Source organism: Panthera uncia, chromosome E1 (genome assembly GCF_023721935.1).
Source record: "Panthera uncia isolate 11264 chromosome E1, Puncia_PCG_1.0, whole genome shotgun sequence".
NCBI lineage: Eukaryota > Metazoa > Chordata > Mammalia > Carnivora > Felidae > Panthera > Panthera uncia.
The window spans coordinates 3820391-3836469 of NC_064814.1; the positions used below are offsets into that span (position 1 = coordinate 3820391).

At 57.4% G+C, this 16079-nt stretch overlaps 2 protein-coding genes across 12 annotated transcripts in view; one reads left to right on the forward strand and one right to left on the reverse strand.

Annotated features, from left to right (window-relative positions):
- The window catches only part of TMC6 (transmembrane channel like 6), a 20916-nt gene extending 9629 nt beyond the window's left edge, over positions 1 to 11287 (forward strand). For 5 of the 7 annotated variants that reach the window (XM_049635607.1, XM_049635605.1, XM_049635603.1 and 2 more), the window contains exons 15-21: positions 626 to 721; positions 981 to 1056; positions 1863 to 1996; positions 2099 to 2275; positions 2413 to 2491; positions 4164 to 4231; positions 4965 to 6891. In XM_049635607.1, the coding sequence (XP_049491564.1) occupies positions 626 to 721; positions 981 to 1056; positions 1863 to 1996; positions 2099 to 2275; positions 2413 to 2491; positions 4164 to 4231; positions 4965 to 5019 (685 nt within the window). In that variant the 3' untranslated portion in view covers positions 5020 to 6891. Of the gene's footprint in view, positions 1 to 625; positions 722 to 980; positions 1057 to 1862; positions 1997 to 2098; positions 2276 to 2412; positions 2492 to 4163; positions 4232 to 4964; positions 6892 to 8856 lie in introns of those variants that run through there. The other 2 variants (XM_049635609.1, XM_049635608.1) reach the window with 2 other exon arrangements.
- Positions 10501 to 16079, reverse strand: part of TNRC6C (trinucleotide repeat containing adaptor 6C) — an 87312-nt gene continuing 81733 nt past the window's right edge. For all 5 annotated transcript variants that reach the window (XM_049635602.1, XM_049635599.1, XM_049635600.1 and 2 more), the window contains one exon: positions 10501 to 12241. In XM_049635602.1, coding sequence (XP_049491559.1) covers positions 11881 to 12241 — 361 coding nt within the window. In that variant the 3' untranslated portion in view covers positions 10501 to 11880. The remainder of the gene's footprint in view (positions 12242 to 16079) is intronic.

The window sequence follows — 16079 nt, forward strand, 5'->3', positions numbered from 1 at the left end:
CCCCCCCCCCCCCCCGTTTTCTTTTTAGATCGGGGGTGGGGGAAGAGTTTTCAAAATGATGTATGATCTCAGTCTTGTGCAAAGGGGATAAAAGGGAAGGAAGGAAGGAGAGGGACGTTTTCAAGGTGCTGCAGGTGCTAACGCCTGGAAGTGTTTTTATTTTCTTCTGTTTGTGTTTTTTTTCCGGGAACATATGCATTTGATAGTAATTAAAAACAGGGATGTTTGACGGTCAGTGAAGCGTGTGAAGCCTGGACGTTGAACAGAGACTGAGGGGTGGGGGGAGGGGGGATGGTGCGCTGGGAGGGCTGGGTCAGTGGAACGTGCGACTCATCATCTTGGGGTCATGGGTTCAAGCCCCACGTTGGGTGTGGAGTTTCCTTAAAAAAAACAAAACAAAACAAAACAGAAAAAAGACTGGGAGGAAGTCAGCTGCAGCCTGGAGCCCCTCAGGTTGGGGGCCTCGGCCTGCCGTGTGCCCTGACGTCAGCTGGGCGCCTGAGGGGGGCGGGCAGGGCGGGCGGCTCGGCCCGAGGGGAGGGTCACCGGTCGGGGTGCCTGCCTGCGGGGACCGGTCTCTGGGCCTGGGCCTCCTAAGTGACCCTCAGGGGCTCCTCTGCCCCAGGCTCATCTCCGAGAGGAAGCTTAAGAGGAAGGAGAAGCCGGAGTTCGACATTGCCGGGAACGTTCTGGAGCTGATTTACGGGCAGACCCTGACCTGGTGAGCATCTTCCGCTGGCCTGCCACTGCCCGGCCAAGGCGGAGCCCCCTTCCCCGCTCGGGACCCTAGCAGGGCCCCGCCGTGGGACTCTGGACTGACGCGGGCCCCGACCCCTCCCCTCCCAGGCTCCTGAGCCCGGCCCGGCCTTGGGGTGCGGCCGGGAGGTCTGACCCCGGGCCGGGCCGCGGTAGCCCTGGGGTGCGGCACAGGGGTCGTGACCCCAGCCTCTGGACTGCAGCCCCCGCCCCTGTCTCCCCAGGCTGGGGGTCCTCTTTGCTCCCCTCCTCCCTGCCGTCCAGATCATCAAGCTGGTGTTTCTCTTCTACATCAAGAAGGTAAAGGTGCCCGCTGGGCCCCCAGGAAGGTGGCAGGGCCTCGGGAGAGTGTGCAGCCAGGGCGGGTCACCGGGCTGCTGGACCCGGAGCCCCGGCTTTGGAACCCTCCCCTCGGCCTGAGTGGTCTGGGGCCGGCATCCCCGGGCTCCCTCTGGGGTCAGTCCCATGGTCCCCAGGGAACAGCCGACTGCCCCCCCCCCCCGCACCGCCCCCCCCCCCCCCCCCCCCCCCCCCCGCCCCCCACCGCCTCACTGCCTTTCACAGGCTGGGTGGCATCCTGTCTGGTCCCTGGGCGTTGCTGGGCGCTCGAGCGTGCCGGGCCTCAGGGCCTGGCCCTGGGAGCTGCTCTGAGCGGAGGCCTCAACCTGGGCCGAGGGAAGCCGATTGGGGTTGGGAACCAGGTTCTCTCTGGCCCTCCGTTTCCTCGTCTGGGCGATGGGGACAGTGCCCTGCTGGAGGCGACGTTCACGAAGCACCGGGCACGGTGCCCGCCCCAGCAGAGACCTTCAGTCAGCCGGGTGGTTGTTTCTGTGGACTCTCCCGCACATGAGGGTGGGTGGACGAGCCCCCCCTCCTGTGCCTCGGTCTCCCCCCTGTAAAGCAGGAGGCTGGCCTGGCCGGCTCTCCCCACCCCGCACGCTCACACCTGGAGGGTCTGCTTCGGGGGGGGGGGGGGGGGGGGGGGAAGGGGAGCCCGTTCCGTCCTGGGGTCTGGGCTCAGGGCCCCTACCCCGCGGGAGGCCCCCTGCCGGGCCTGGGGGAGGGGGGCCCAGGCGGCAGGGCAGCCTTTGTCCCTTTGCCCCCAGACGAGCCTGATGGCCAACTGCCAGGCGCCCCGCAGGCCCTGGCTGGCCTCCCACATGAGCACCGTCTTCATCTCGCTGCTCTGCTTCCCGTCCTTCCTGGGAGCCGCCGTCTTCCTCTGCTACGCCGTGTGGCAGTGAGTGGGCGCTTGCCGCCTGGGGGCGGGGGCGCGGGGTGGGCCCCGGATTCGGGAGGCGCTGCGGTGTGGGGTGACGCGCGGGCCGCCGTCCTCCCCCAGGGTGAAGCCCTCCAGCACCTGCGGCCCCTTCCGGACCCTGGACACCATGTACGAGGCGGGCAGGGTGTGGGTGCGGCGCCTGGAGAAGGCGGGCCCCAGGGTCTCCTGGCTGCCCCGGGTCCACCGGTACCTGGTGGAAAATACCTTCCCCGTCTACCTGGTGTCGGCCCTGCTGCTGTGAGTGCGGGTGGGCGGGGCTTCCGGGGGAAGGACCGGCCCGCGGGAGGGGGGGGGGGGGGGGGGGGGGCCCCATCCTGTCCGCCCCCCCCCCCCCCCCCCACCCCGACCCCAACCGCCTCCCCCATTTCCTGCAGGGCTGTGATCTACCTCAACATCCAGGTGGTGAAGGGCCAGCGGAAGGTCATCTGCCTCCTCCGGGAGCAGATCAGCAATGTGAGTGCCCCTCCCACCCCCTGCCCTGCGGGCCACCTGCTCGCTGAGCCCCACCCCCCACCCACCGGGGCTGCTGAAAGGGTCTGTTTGCCAAACACGTGACACCACCGGGGACTGTGTGTGGCTTGTACTAAGCAGAGGTGAGGAGGGAGGTGAGGAGGGAGGCGGGCGGGTGGCAGAGACCGCCGGGGACAGGGTGTGCGGCCCTGCGGGGCGGGGAGTCTCTGTGAGGGTCTCTGAGACATGGAAACAGCTGCTGGACTTCCTAGGGGACTCACGTCAGGACGCGGACCCCGTTCCGTGCCTCCGTTTCACAAACCAGGGGAGTGAGGTTGAAAGCGGGTCGGGATTTAAAACATTTTTACGAAGCACGTTGCAGTTTGTCGGGAAAGTGTGAGAGGCAGGGTGGGCCCGGAAGCCCGGGGCGCGGCTCCCTCCTGGGACCCCTCGGGATCCGCCCATCCCCTGCCGCCCAAGCCCACGCGGAGAGGCCGCCCGGCCCTGCCCTGCGGACCGTCCCTCCTGCCCCGAGCGTGGCTCTTTCCCCGCTGGGTTACTGGACCTCCTGTCATGTTATAAAAAGCACGTGGCTGTGGCATCTGGGTCGCTTGGGTGGCATCTTCCCAGCTGGGGAAGGTGTCTTGCCCGGGTCCGGGCTGGGCGCTCGGCGGGACCGGCCGGCGACAGCGGGTCCCCGCGCAGACGCCGCCCTCCCAGGGCTGTTTTCCTTCTGGGGTTTTTCACTCGTGCACCCAATGCTCGGGCCACTTTGGGGCCAGCTGTGCCTGTGGCCCGGCATCCACGTGGGGCTGGGGGCCGCGCCTCGTCCAGGCGCGTGCTGGGGGTGGGGGTGGTGGCCGCACGGCTCCACCTGCTAGTTCTCGGCCAGCGGAAGGACGGGTCTCCGGGCGGGCCCTTGCTGCAGACCGCGTCTGCCCAAGGCCAGGCCCCGCCCCGGGTCTGCGGCCTTGGGGGCTGCAGGTCTGAGCTCAGCTAGCTCCCCGAGTGGCTTTTCCCCGGGGCCTGGGAAACTGGGTGGCTGACTGAGCGCACAGCCCTCCAGATCCACCATTTGGGACGGAAAGGGCCCCGAGCCCAGGGCTGTGGGCGGGTTGCGGAAGCTGGAGAAAGCAAGCCAGGATGCCCCCCAGAGTCTCAGGAAGGAACCGGTTTGGCCGACACCTCCATCCTAGGCCCAGTGAGGCCCATTTTGGACTTCCGATCTCCAGAACCGAAGGATGAATTTGTGTTGTCTTCAGCTGCTAAGTTTGTGGTAATTGGTCACAACAACAGTAGAAAGGGACACAAGCCCTATGAGGCAGACATTCTTATCTCCCTTTTACAGACGGTGACTCTGAGGTCAGAGAGGAGGTAATTTGCCCAGTGCAGAGTTAGTAAGTGGCAGGACCAGTTTTAGATTGGGTCAGGCTGACTCTGTGGCCTTCACTGGGCCCCCGATCACATTTCCCTTTTCACCTTGGCCGCTAGGAAGCTTAGATCTCTATGTATGCCCATTGCCTGGCTCTTGGTTTTTCCATCCTTGTTTGGTGCCTCTTTCCCCCTTAAACCTTTTGTGCTTGTCCTGTCCCACAGTCCTTGTGAGCTCCCTAAGGACCGTTCTGAACAGACGGATGGACAACTGTTCCCTCACTCTGTGTTCTGGCCTTTCTAGGAGGGGGAAGACAAAATCTTCTTGATCAACAAGCTTCACTCTGTCTACGAGAAGAAGGAGAGGAGCAGGTGAGGGGCCATGGCGGGGTCGGGCACTTGGCGCAGAGCAGGGAGTGAGGAGGGCAGGGGTGCTGGCCTCCCCGGCTGCTCTCCTTCCCACCTTCCCTGCTCAGGCGTGGTGAAGTCTGGTGGGCAAAGGCAGGCAGAGGAGAAGCGTGTGTAGGGGTGGGGTTGAGCTGGGCTCTGAGGCCCTTCCCCTCCTGTCCTCCCTGCCACGCCCTTTTCTTTCTAAGTTGGGGTGCCCGAGAGCTGGCCCCTCAGTTCCCGGGGGGTGCACGCTCCAGGCAGGGTGGTGCAGCTTGCTGTAGCCTCCTTTGTCCTTGCTCCTCTCTTACGTGGGGGCAAGCCCACCCGTCTTCCTGCTGCCCGGACAGACACCTGGGGACGGACTCCCGCCCCGCCCGGGCCAGGTTGGGCAGGCTGAGGAGGGCAATCCAGGCCCCGGGGCTCATCCCTGGGTAGCAGGAACCTGTAGACTGAGCCATCGGAGAGCCCCGCCCAGCCTACAGACACACTGGAGGTCTGTCCAGCCCCTTTCAGGCTCTCCAGAAGCTTCTTTACCCTTGGCCGGGGCGGGGGGGGGGGGGGGGGGGGGGGGGGGGGCAGCGTGCAGCCCCTGACAAGGGGTGCTGGGTGTCTGGCTTCAGCCGGGCTGGCGGGACGACTCCTCAGCCTCCTGGGTGGGTGACCCGCTGCTGCCCCCAGGACAGAGGGGCCCCTTGCTGACTCCCCCTTCTGGCAGGGGTGGTAGAACCCAGGAGGCCGAGAGGCTCGAGGAGGATCCGGACGCCCGCTAGGACAGCCCTGCATCCGCTCACAAGTACGGCCCGTGCCCGTCACCCTCCGATTCCACGGCCCCGCAGGCAGAGACGCCAGCCAATCTGAGACGGTGCACGCACCGGACAACCCCACTGGGCCACGGGGAGGGTGACGGGACTCTGCAGCCCATCGAGGCTGGAGCTGGAGGGTGGGCGAGTGGGGCTGGAGCCCCCCCCAGTGGACTAGATCCTGCTCGGGACTCTATTTATTCTGTAAAAATATTTTGCAGAATGGGCCTCTCTTGGGAGTCTGTGCTCAGAGCCGAGCCAGCCGGGCGCCCAAGCACCACTGTGCTGTGTCCCCTCCCCTCGCCTGCTGATGACGTCCAGGCGGAGGGCGTGGGAACCTAGGGCCCCTTTATTTCCTCTTTCTGGCTGGAGGCTGCTCTTCCCTCCCTCCGCAGGGGTGCGAGGGTCTGGCGCTAAGCACAGGGCGCCCTCTGCTGGCAGAGCCTCAGATGGCAGGTGGACCAACCCAAGGCTTGACAGGTGCCCCTGGCCAGCCTGTGCCAGGTGGCTGGCACCTGTGCGGGCAGCCAGGCAGGCAAGGAGCAAGTGTGGGGGGTGTCCAGGATGACAGAGCTGTCAGCGGTGGTATCCCGCGGTTACAGGGCCGGGGGTGTGGAGAGCAAAGTTAGGGAGGCTGGGGGACGGCGTCCCAGTTAGCAGCGGGCCACGGGGACAGGAGCCTGCCAGGCAGAGGGGCAGCCAGCACGCAGGCCGGGACGGCCTGGCGATCCTGTGGGGATGCCATGAACCCGGGAGTAAGGGAAGGTGGGGAGAGGCCGTCACAGGCCCCCGTGTCCCAGGTCTGTGGCAGCCGGGGAGATGGCCCCACGACTCCTCATCCCACAGGGGAATCCAGAAGAGCACAGCTCGGGCCCGGGCGAGGCAGTGGGGAGCGCCAATCAAACCCACGGCGGAGACACCACCACCAGCAGTGCCCCCAGCCGGGCCCACGCCCACCCGAACCGTCCCCTCTCCGAGGACGGTCTCACGGGGGGTGGGGGCGCGTATGACTGTTCGCAGATGTGCGGGGACAGGTCCACCTGCTGATGTGGCCCCGGAGGCTCACCTGGCACTCTCTGTGGGGGGGGGGGCGGCGCCCTCGATGCCCCCGACAGCTCGATTCCTGGCTTGCCGTGGCCAGTCCCAACACGGGGCTCAGGGATCCCTGCAGATGGCTGGTGCTCATCGTGGGCACGAGCACGTCGGGGTGAAGTTGGATGGGCGTCCGGATGGAGGGAGGCTGGCCAAGGACTCTGCGACACGCCCTTCCTGACACCTGCCTCTGGACGGGCACAGACAGACCACTCCCAGTTTGAGCTGCCTCGTGGCCCCCGTGAGGTCAGGCCAAACTGCTCTGACAAGTCAAAGGCCTGCCCAGGTTTCTGTAGAACTACCGGGTGTGACGGCTGTGTGTGTCCCTCACTCACTCGAGCACTAACTCGGGCGCTGCCGTTAGGGCGTTTCGCGGGTGTTTAGCACGTACAGCCAGCCGACTTCAGGGAGATTATCCCCAATAATGTGTGTGGGCCTTACCCAATCAGTTGAAAGACCTTAAGAGCAAAACACAGGTTTTCTGAAGAAATTCTGCCCCGGGACCGCAGCGCTGACTCCTGCCGGCCCGGCTCCCACGTGAGCCCACTCTCCTCCTGGACACCCGCCTCCCGTCGCGCTGTTTCCGACGGCGTGCGGCCTCAACATCCTCCGGTCAGCGCATCTCACCACGTTCCTCCCGCGCCGGAGCCCCCGGGGGATCGGGCCTGCGCAAGGGCTGGGGTGTCGGACGGGCCCGGATCCTGACCCTTCTGAGCTGGTAGCCTCGCGCCTGCTCTGTGACCCTTGCCCAGCCGGGTTCCTCGCCTCGTGGGGCTGCTGGAGCAAATGACAGGTCCCGTACGGTGCTTAGGACCACGCTTGGCACGGGGATTTTGCTTAAAAAAAAAAAAAAAAAAAAAAAAAAAAAAAGCGATCTATAATTGCCAAAAGAGGCCAACTGAGCACTTAGAAACTGCTTTCAGGGGCGCCTGGGTGGCTCAGGCGGCTGAGTGTCTGACTGCAGCTCAGGTCATGATCTCGCGGTTCGTGGGTTCAAGCCCCACATCGGGCTCTGTGCTGACAGCTCGGAGCCTGGAGCCTGCTTCACGTTCTGTCTCTCTGCCCCTCCCCCGCTCGCCCTCTGTCTCTGTCCCTCAAAAATAAAATAAACGCAAAAAAAAAAAAAAAAAAAAAAAAAAAAGAAAAGAAAGAAATTGCTCTTCCAGGGGCCAGGAGGTTGACGGAGCTTTTGGGCTGATGACAAGATTCCTCCAGGCCACTGCTGCTCGGCTCTGGCTCCTCAACGGAGCCAAATGGGGAGACTAAAACTCGGGGGCCCGGGGCCCGCCCCCGGGGATTCTGCTTGCTTAGTTTGGGAGGTGTCCTGGCACTGGGGTTTAAAAAAAGTTTCCAGAGAATTCTAATGCAGCTTTGTGTAGCATCTGACACGGTCTCTTGAGCCCAAGGCAGAAGTGCCCAGGGAGGGGGTGTTGGGAAACGTGCTTCCGTTTCCCAAACCGGGGCGCCGGCCGGGCCTGCTATTTATCCGGTTCCTGGTCAGACAGCGTCACGCAAGGGGAGCTCATCGACTGCGTTTGCACCGAGATGCGATGCACAAAGCTGGCAAGTTAATTATGACTCCGGTCATGCTTCCTTGGGGGTTTCCCTCGATCCATCCCGAGCGTACTGCACCAGGGAAGAATCTTCTTGAGATGCCGCTCTGCGTTTCGCTCTGGTCAATGAACATGGGCTCAGCTGCTCGGCGTCTCCGGTCTCCTCTCGGTCGCTAGAATCAGTGGTCGCCCCTCCCCCTCCCCCTGATGCCTCTTCTTCGGGCCTCCTGGCTGTTGGAACAGCCCCTTCTCTGTGGACTCTGCTACTAACCACCGGGCATCCGGTCTTTGGTCCGCCATTCTCCCCAGGTGTTGCCAGGACGTTCTCAAAAGCGCAGCTCCGCACCTACCCTCTTCTCGATTCCAGACGCCAAGCCTCCTCTTGTACTGTGGGCACCAGGACCCCCGCTGCCCACTCCTGGTCCACCAGCAGTCACTCCCGACCTGGGCTTACGTTGGGTCACCCGCGCCGCCCCCAGCTTTCCGCAGCCCGTTAAAATCTGATCCGGCCTCCCGGGCCCGGGGCGGCCCCACCTCCAGCCTGGCGCACCCCCTGCATGTTTTGGGGGCGCCGAGCCCGTCGCCCTGGGGAGCAGGCGCTGCCAGTTTGCGCTCTCGCAGAAACCCTGGACGCTGCACCTGCTTGTTGGGAGTGCCTGCTTGTTGACCGGGTGCGCTTTGCCCCGCTCCCGGCTTCCATCCGTTCTGGTCTTGCGCTTCTCCGGACGGACCGGGAGCCCCTCGGCGCCCCTCGGCGCCCCTCGGCGCGGTCCGGTCCGGCGCAGCTTTCCGAAGAGGTGGGGCGGGGCCAGGAGTCCGCGGGCCTGCCTTCCCGCCGCGGAAGGGGGGTGGAGACAGCGCGTCGTCCTGCCAGTCTCTGGGCAAGCGGTCACGGCGGCGGACGTGCCGGCTGGTCTCCCGGACACCGTCTTCACCATCTGGATGATGAGAGGCGCCGATGCTTCCGGAACCGCTCTAAGGTCATGGTGTTCGGCGCGGACCCGAGAAAATGAGCGAAGTGTTCGCCTCTTGGCTGCCGCGGGAGGGGGATACGGCACCGAGAGCGAGCCACGCGCCCTGGCCGGGCCTGGACTCCCGCTCTGCTCGTGCACAGTGCTTCGTGACAGGTACCTTCCACGGCTCACTTTGGGTTGTTTTACAGGGATAAACGAGGAAACGTCTAGGAAACACAGAAGACCTCCTCCATCACGCGCTTCTGTCCAAATATTTCTGACGCCCAAACCGGGTCACGGGGGCCGGGGGGCCGGGGGGGGCCGCGGGCCCTGGCTGCGTCTCAGGCTCTCGACCATCCGTGCTGGGGCTTCAGGGCGAACTGCAAAGGTACGAGACAAACGAGAACATTATCCGCCACCCAGCCGGCATCCGGGCCTCCCGTCTCCTTACTCGCGTAGCTCGGAGGCTGGCAGAGAGGGGCGCGCTCTCTCCCCCAGCACATAAAGTGAAAATCGAGGATACCTGTCCCTGGGAAAACAGAAACAAAAACAAAAACAAAAACAAAAACAAAAACCACATTTATTTGAACAGCCAAGAAAAAAATTGCAATTTATTAAGATTCAACAAAGCGTTGTCCTTTTGAAAGCAACTCTCGGTGCGTGTTCTTTAACGATCACATTCTATGAGGAAAAAACATTAAAAGCCACAAACTTGTTTTTTAATCTCAGAGTTACAGACATCTTTAATTCAAAAGAAAAGGTCAAAAAAAATTAACAAAAAACAAAAACAAACAAATAAAGCGTCTTCACTTCCATCCCCAATTTTAAAAACTCCGTTTTTCTACAACCCGATGCTAGGCGGCAGCACGGCCCGCTGTCTGGACGCACACGCATGCACGCACGCGCGCTCGCACATATATTTGACGTACACGCGTTAAGTACGTGTACGTCAAATACATAGGACGCAGGTAACGGCAATGAGATGCACTTACTCTGAGGAAGGTTTGTTTAGCTAAATACACGACTAAACTTCAGAAAACAAGTCTTGAACCCGGTTTGTGCATAGTTCATGATCCTCTATAAAACCAGCTTTTGTCGATCTGCAATTTTGCAGGACTTTCTCTTTTTTTTTAAAATTTTTTTTGTTTTTTTTTTTTTAATTTTTTGTTTTTTGTTCTTTTTTTGTTTTGTTTTGTTTTGATAAAACCATTAAAAAGCTAATTAAAAAAAATGTAATGCACAAGTTTCCTGATCAAGCAGGCAGGGAGCACAATGTTCATATATTTTTAAAACATACTTGAGGGTATGTTACTCCATTGTCTTTCTTTCTTGCAAAACAATCAAAACATTGATCATTTTTAAAACATAAAGCAATTTTTAATATATAAAGCACTCTTCAAACATCTATTTCTTTTGAGTCCGTTATTTGGTAAATATGTAACTGCTACACATTAGAGATTAGGTATTTTTCTTCTTTGTGGTTTTTTTTTTTCCTTTTTTCTTTTTTTTTCTTTCTTTTTATTTTTTTGTTTGTTTTTTAATAACATCTTCAGTGCTAGGAGTCGGGTTACAAAATACATGAAATGGTGTGGAGCTGCCCCTCGGGAACCCTGGCTTTCCTGAGAGCGCGTCCACATGTGCAAGACAGTGACCACAACGTCTCGTCACCTCGACGAAGGGGACACTCGACAGTCCACAACGATGGCTGGAGGGAAGCGACGACACTTGTTCAATCCCAGAGCTCTGAAGTAGCGAATCTGCATTCGGAAAATAGGTTTCTTTACCACAGAAGTCTCTTTTTTTTTCTTTTTTTTTTTTTTTTTTTTTTTTAAATTTTTTTTTAAATCGGGACCAATTTTTTTTTTTTTTTTTTTTTTTAATTTTAAAGTCTGAAGGAGAAAAAAGGGTCTGTAAACAGGTGGGAGCCCTGAGCACGGGCCCCTCCGAAAGCGGTCACCACCCAGGTCCAAGTGCTTGGCCCCGCTCCTCGTGCGGGGCCGGTGGCTCTCACCAGTATCTATGGCCACGGTCCAGCACCAGCTGTTTTCTCTTTCGCTTTATATTCCAAATGGAAACACGGTGCAATACTCTGGTAATAATTCTCTTGCATTAGTCCACAATAAAAAGCTGCTAAAGGTAGGTATACATATTATTTATCCAGAGATATACACTGTAATTTTTAAACGCAGTAACAGAGTCCTTGAGTAAACATTTACACGTGAATTGTCACCGGCCCTGTCCTATGAATTCTCTTTAACGTATAGGATTAGCGAAAGGAAGAGCAGGGACACTCAGTGCAAAGTTAGAAGCTAATAATAGTAACAAACGTTGGACCAATGCGCCAAAAAAAAAAAAAAGCATATACTGAATAAAAGGGAAAACCCACAGTTAAATCCTCACACGCTTAACACACAAACACAGGAGTGCGCACACGCGCGCACGCACACACACGCGCACACACGCACATAGGCTGTGAACTCAGAAATGTTTCCTGGAGCCTGTCTCTGCGCACTGGTGTCAGCTTGGGAGTGCAGAACTGGACGCGGCGAGCGCCCGCGTCTCCTTGTTGGCCTGCTGGATTCAAGTATTTGCATGTTCGATATGTCTTTTTTTTTTTTTTTAACTTTTAAAAAATATTTTTTGGGATTAAAAAAAATGACAGGAAAAAGTAATGAAACAAGGGTAATGTGCATAGGCGGGCCCGTGGGAGCGGAGGGCAGAGCGCAGGCGGCCGCGTGGGGCCCGCGCTCTGTGCCCGGGGATGGACACCAGCCGCCCTGACTACGGGCCGCCTCTGGTAATGTGCATAATCGTCACAGGCTCGTTTTACATAGGCTTTCTCGTCTCCCTCCCTCCCGCCCCCCTTGATAAAATAACCCTTTCCAGCCCACGATCTGAAAAGTGCCCTTCATGATAGAACTAGTCTAAGCAGCTTTTATACTTAAAAAATCAAAATGACGACACACCATACGAACATAAGACGACACAAAATAAAAAGCTATGAGGAACATCCTGTCATTAGCGTGTGACACTGACCAAGCGCAGCCCGCACTGTCCTGTGGACAGTTCGCAAGGACCGCGGCGGACGTGCGTCCCCAGTACTGGACGGAGGTACTCAAGGGCTGCCGGGCTGCTCCGGGCCAAGCGGGGTCCTCAGCGCCGCCCGGGCTGGAAAGGGTCAGCCTTCTCTTCCCGGCGCTGCTGATTGTGGTGCCCGTGGGGTCCTCTCGGTCCTAGATGGATTCCCCGCTGAGAAGGTCGCCGGGCAGCAGGGTGTTCAGCGGGGTGGGGCTCCCGATCACCCTGCCGTCGTCACTGCTGGGAGGGCCCCAGAGGCTGCTTGAGTACTGGGGGACCCCGCCCCACAGCAGGTCGCTGCTCCCTTTGCCGGCCAGACACGGGGCGCTCCAGTGGCCGGTGTCGCTCCGCACCAGGCCGTGGGAGCCGCCCGAGGCGCCCAGCCGCGCCTGGCCGGCCCCGGTGCCCGACTGCCAGCCGGAGGTGGACGGCACCGCCTGGCCTTGGGCCAGGAAACGATTTACCTCTTCTTCGCCAGCAAACTCGGCCAGGATGGTGGTGTTTCCCAGAACACACCTGAAAGGGCGGGACGGCAACAAAATTAAGAGCTGGTCTCTTGGGAAGATACGAAATTTGACAGAGCTTCAGCCGGACGAAGAAACGGAACCGCAAAGACTCAAGTCAGTAAGATCGGAAATGACAGAGGAGACACGACGACTGACACCACAGAAACACGCGGGATCGGGAGAGACTCCTGGGAACGATCCCATGCCGACAAACTGGGGACAGCCTAGAAGAGACGGACAAATCCCTGGAGACAGACAACCTAGCAGGACTGACTCGTGAGGAAACAGAAAGTCTCAACAGACCGATAATGAGCAAGGAGACTGACTCAGTGACCAAAGACCTCCCAGGACAGAAAAGCCCGGGACCACGACATGGCTTTCCTGGGGATTTCTACCTAGAATTCAACAGCGATCCTTCTCAAACGCCTTCAGAAAAACCGAGAGAAGGGGACGCTCCCACCCTCGTTTTATGAGGCCCGTGTCACCTTGACCCCAAAACCAGACCAGGATGCAAGAAACTACAGAACAGTATTCCTGACGAACACAGATGTAAACATTCTCAACACAATATTAGGAGACTGAATTCAACAGCACTTTAAAAGGATCATACATCGTGATTAAGTAGGATTTATCCCGGAGATGCAACGACGGTTCGACACCCGCAGATCAACAAGTGTGATGCGTCACGTTGACGGAGTCAAAGGTCAAGATCCGAACGTCTCAGCAGATGCAGAAATGGCATCTGACCGAACACAATTGACCTTTCACGACAAAGACCCCCCACGACAGGGGACAGAAGGGGCACGCCTCCGGGTAATAAAGGCCACCCACACAAGACAGACACACAGCCAATATACTCAGCGGTGAGAGGCTGGAAGCATCTTCTCTAAGATCAGGAACAAAACAAGGATGCCTGCTCTTGCCACGTCTTTTCAACAGAGGACTGGAGTCTCGGCCAGAGTAATCGGGCAAGACCAAGAAGTAAAAGGCATCCAAACTGGAATGGAAGGGATAAAAGTGGCATTATTTGCAGATGACGTGATCTTACGTAGAGAAAACTCGAAAGACTCAACCCAAAAACTACTGATGAATTCAGTAAAGTTGCAGGATACACAACCAACATACAGAAAACAAGTGCATTCGTATACACTGAAAGTGAAACACCTGAAAGGGAAAGAAAAAACCTCATTTGCACCAGCATCAAAAGCAACAAAACACTTAGGAGTAAATTTATGCAAGCAAGTGAACACTTTTCGTGCAATGAAAACGAAAATAATTCTAAGTAAAGAAACCGAAGAAGGTACAAATGGAAGGATGTCCTGCGTTCGTTCACGCATCAGAAGAATCAACACTATTAAAAGTCCCGACGACTCGACGCCGTCTATACCGTAGTCCCTATAAAAACTCCAGTGGCATTCTTCATGCAAGTTTGTATGGAACCACGAAAGACTCCAAATGGCCAAAGCAATTCTGAGAAAGAGTAACACAGCAGGAGGCATCACACTTGTTGATTCCAAACCAGACTACAAAGCTACGGTATTCAAATCAGTATGGTAACAGAACCAAAACAATCAACAACAACAACAACCACCACCACCACCCAGACAGACACAGACACACAGACCAGTGGAACAGAACAGAAAGCCAGAAATAGATCCCCACGTAGACAATCGATTAGTATTTGGCCAGGGCATCAAGAGTACTCAGTGGGGAAAGGGGAAAGGATAGTCTCTTCAACAAATGTGCTGGAAAAACTGGAAAACACGTGCAGAACAAGGAAAAGTGGACGCCTATCTCACGCCACTCACAAAAATTAACTTGAAATGGATTCAAGACTTCAACGTAAGATTCTGGAACTGTAAAACTCCTGGGAGAACACACAGGGAAAAAGCTCCTTGACGTTGGTCTTGGCAAGGATTTTTTTTTTTTTTTTTTTTTTTTTTTTTTTTTTTTAAATTTTAGAGAGAGTGAACAAGAGCAAGGGTGCAAGCAGAGGAGAGGGGCGCAGAGAGTGGGCGAGAGAATCCCAAGAAGGCTCTGTGCTGTCAGTGCGGAGCTGGACACGGGGCTCGAGGCCACCAACTGTGAGATCATGACCCGAGCCGAAATCAAGAGTCAGACGCTCAACCAAGTGAGCCACCCAGGCGCCCCCCTGGCAATGATTTTTTGATATGACACTAAAAGCACGTGGGGTGCCGGCTAACTCAGTCGGTGGAGCGTGCGACTCTTGATCTCAAGGTTGTGAGTCTGAGCCCCATGTTGGGTATAGAGATTACTTAAATAAACAAAACTTAAAAAAGCACAAGCAATAAAGAAAAAAGTTAATAAGCAGGACTGCATCAAACTAAAAATCTTCTGCACAGCAGAGGAAACTGTCAATCCAATGAAAAGACACTACGGAATGGAGAAAAATATTCACAAAAATATTCACATCACTCATCATCAGGGAAATGCAAATCAAAGCCCAATGAGAAATCACCTCACACCTGTCAGAATGGCTGTCATCAAAGAGACAAGAGATAACAACCGTCGGTAAGGATGCTGAGAATAGGGAGCCCTTCGGTACTGCTGGGCGAATGTGAGTTAGTCCAGCCGCTAGAGAGGTTTCTCAGAAAGTTAACAACGGAAGAATCGTACGATCCGGCAATCTCACTTCTGGCCACACATCCGAAGGAAAGCATTCCTGCAGTATTGTCCAAAGTAACCAAGATATGGAAAGAACCTGAGTGCCCGTCAATGGATGAACGGAGCAAGATGGTTCACAGCCCCTGCCCCCACCATGGAATATCACTCAGCTGTGGGAAAGAAGACCCCGCCATTCGTGACAAACACGCACGGACGCTGGTGGCCTTAAGCGAAGGGAGGGAAGTCAGGGAAAGACAAATACCGCGTGATCTCGCTTGGGTGCGGAGTCTAAAAGATCCACGCTGGCAGACACAGAGAGTAGAAAGGGGGTCGCCAAGGGCTGGGAAGTGGGGTGGTGTTGGCACAAGGGTACGGACTTCCAGTTAGGAGATGAGTGAGTCCCGAGGACCTAACACACTGCGCGCTGACGACAACTGGCCACACTCGACACGCCAGAGCTGCTAAGAGGGCAGATCTGCAACGTGCTCGCGACAAACACGAAACGGTAATTCTGGGCCAGCGGAGGCGTGAGCTAATGCCGCGCAGCGATCACACCCGTGCAGGATACGAACGCGTTAAATCCACGCGTGCGCACCTGAAACGGACGCAGCGCCGTATGCCAACTACAGCTCGAAAAAGCCACCCAAACCCTCAAAACCAACAGAAAGGAGGAGCAGGACAGCAGTCACGTGAGTGGAACAACCCCGCGCCTTCCTGTGCCCACCTCCCTGGCTTCCCGTGCTGCTTTCACAGAAAAAAGCGCAGCTGGGGGCGTCACAGGTCACCCGGAAAGAGCCCACGGCTCGCGTTTTGCTTCTGCTGTTTCCAACCCCAGGTCACGAGCTGCTTTCCTCACCTGACACCTTTAGTAGCTATACTGTGTCGGTAACAGCATATTCTTCAGGAGGTACGTGAAGGTGCCCCTCAACTTGGGCATCATCTAGAATCTGTTAACTTACATCCTGGGCTAAAAATGGGAACGACTAATTTCTGGGCCCTGCGGCTCCAGTGACGTCACTGAGCAGGTCCATTCACGTGTCTTATCAAGAGCATCCGGTAATTGGGGGAGGGAGGTGGCTGCTAGGATGCGTCACCCGCCTGGGGCTACCGGCGGAGGGCGGAGACAGCGTTTCCTTCTGTGTCCTTCGTGCTCCCTCTTGGGGGGAGGGGCTTTCCCTCGTGGAGGGTGTGGCCACAGCAACCCCCCCCCCCCCCCCCCCCCC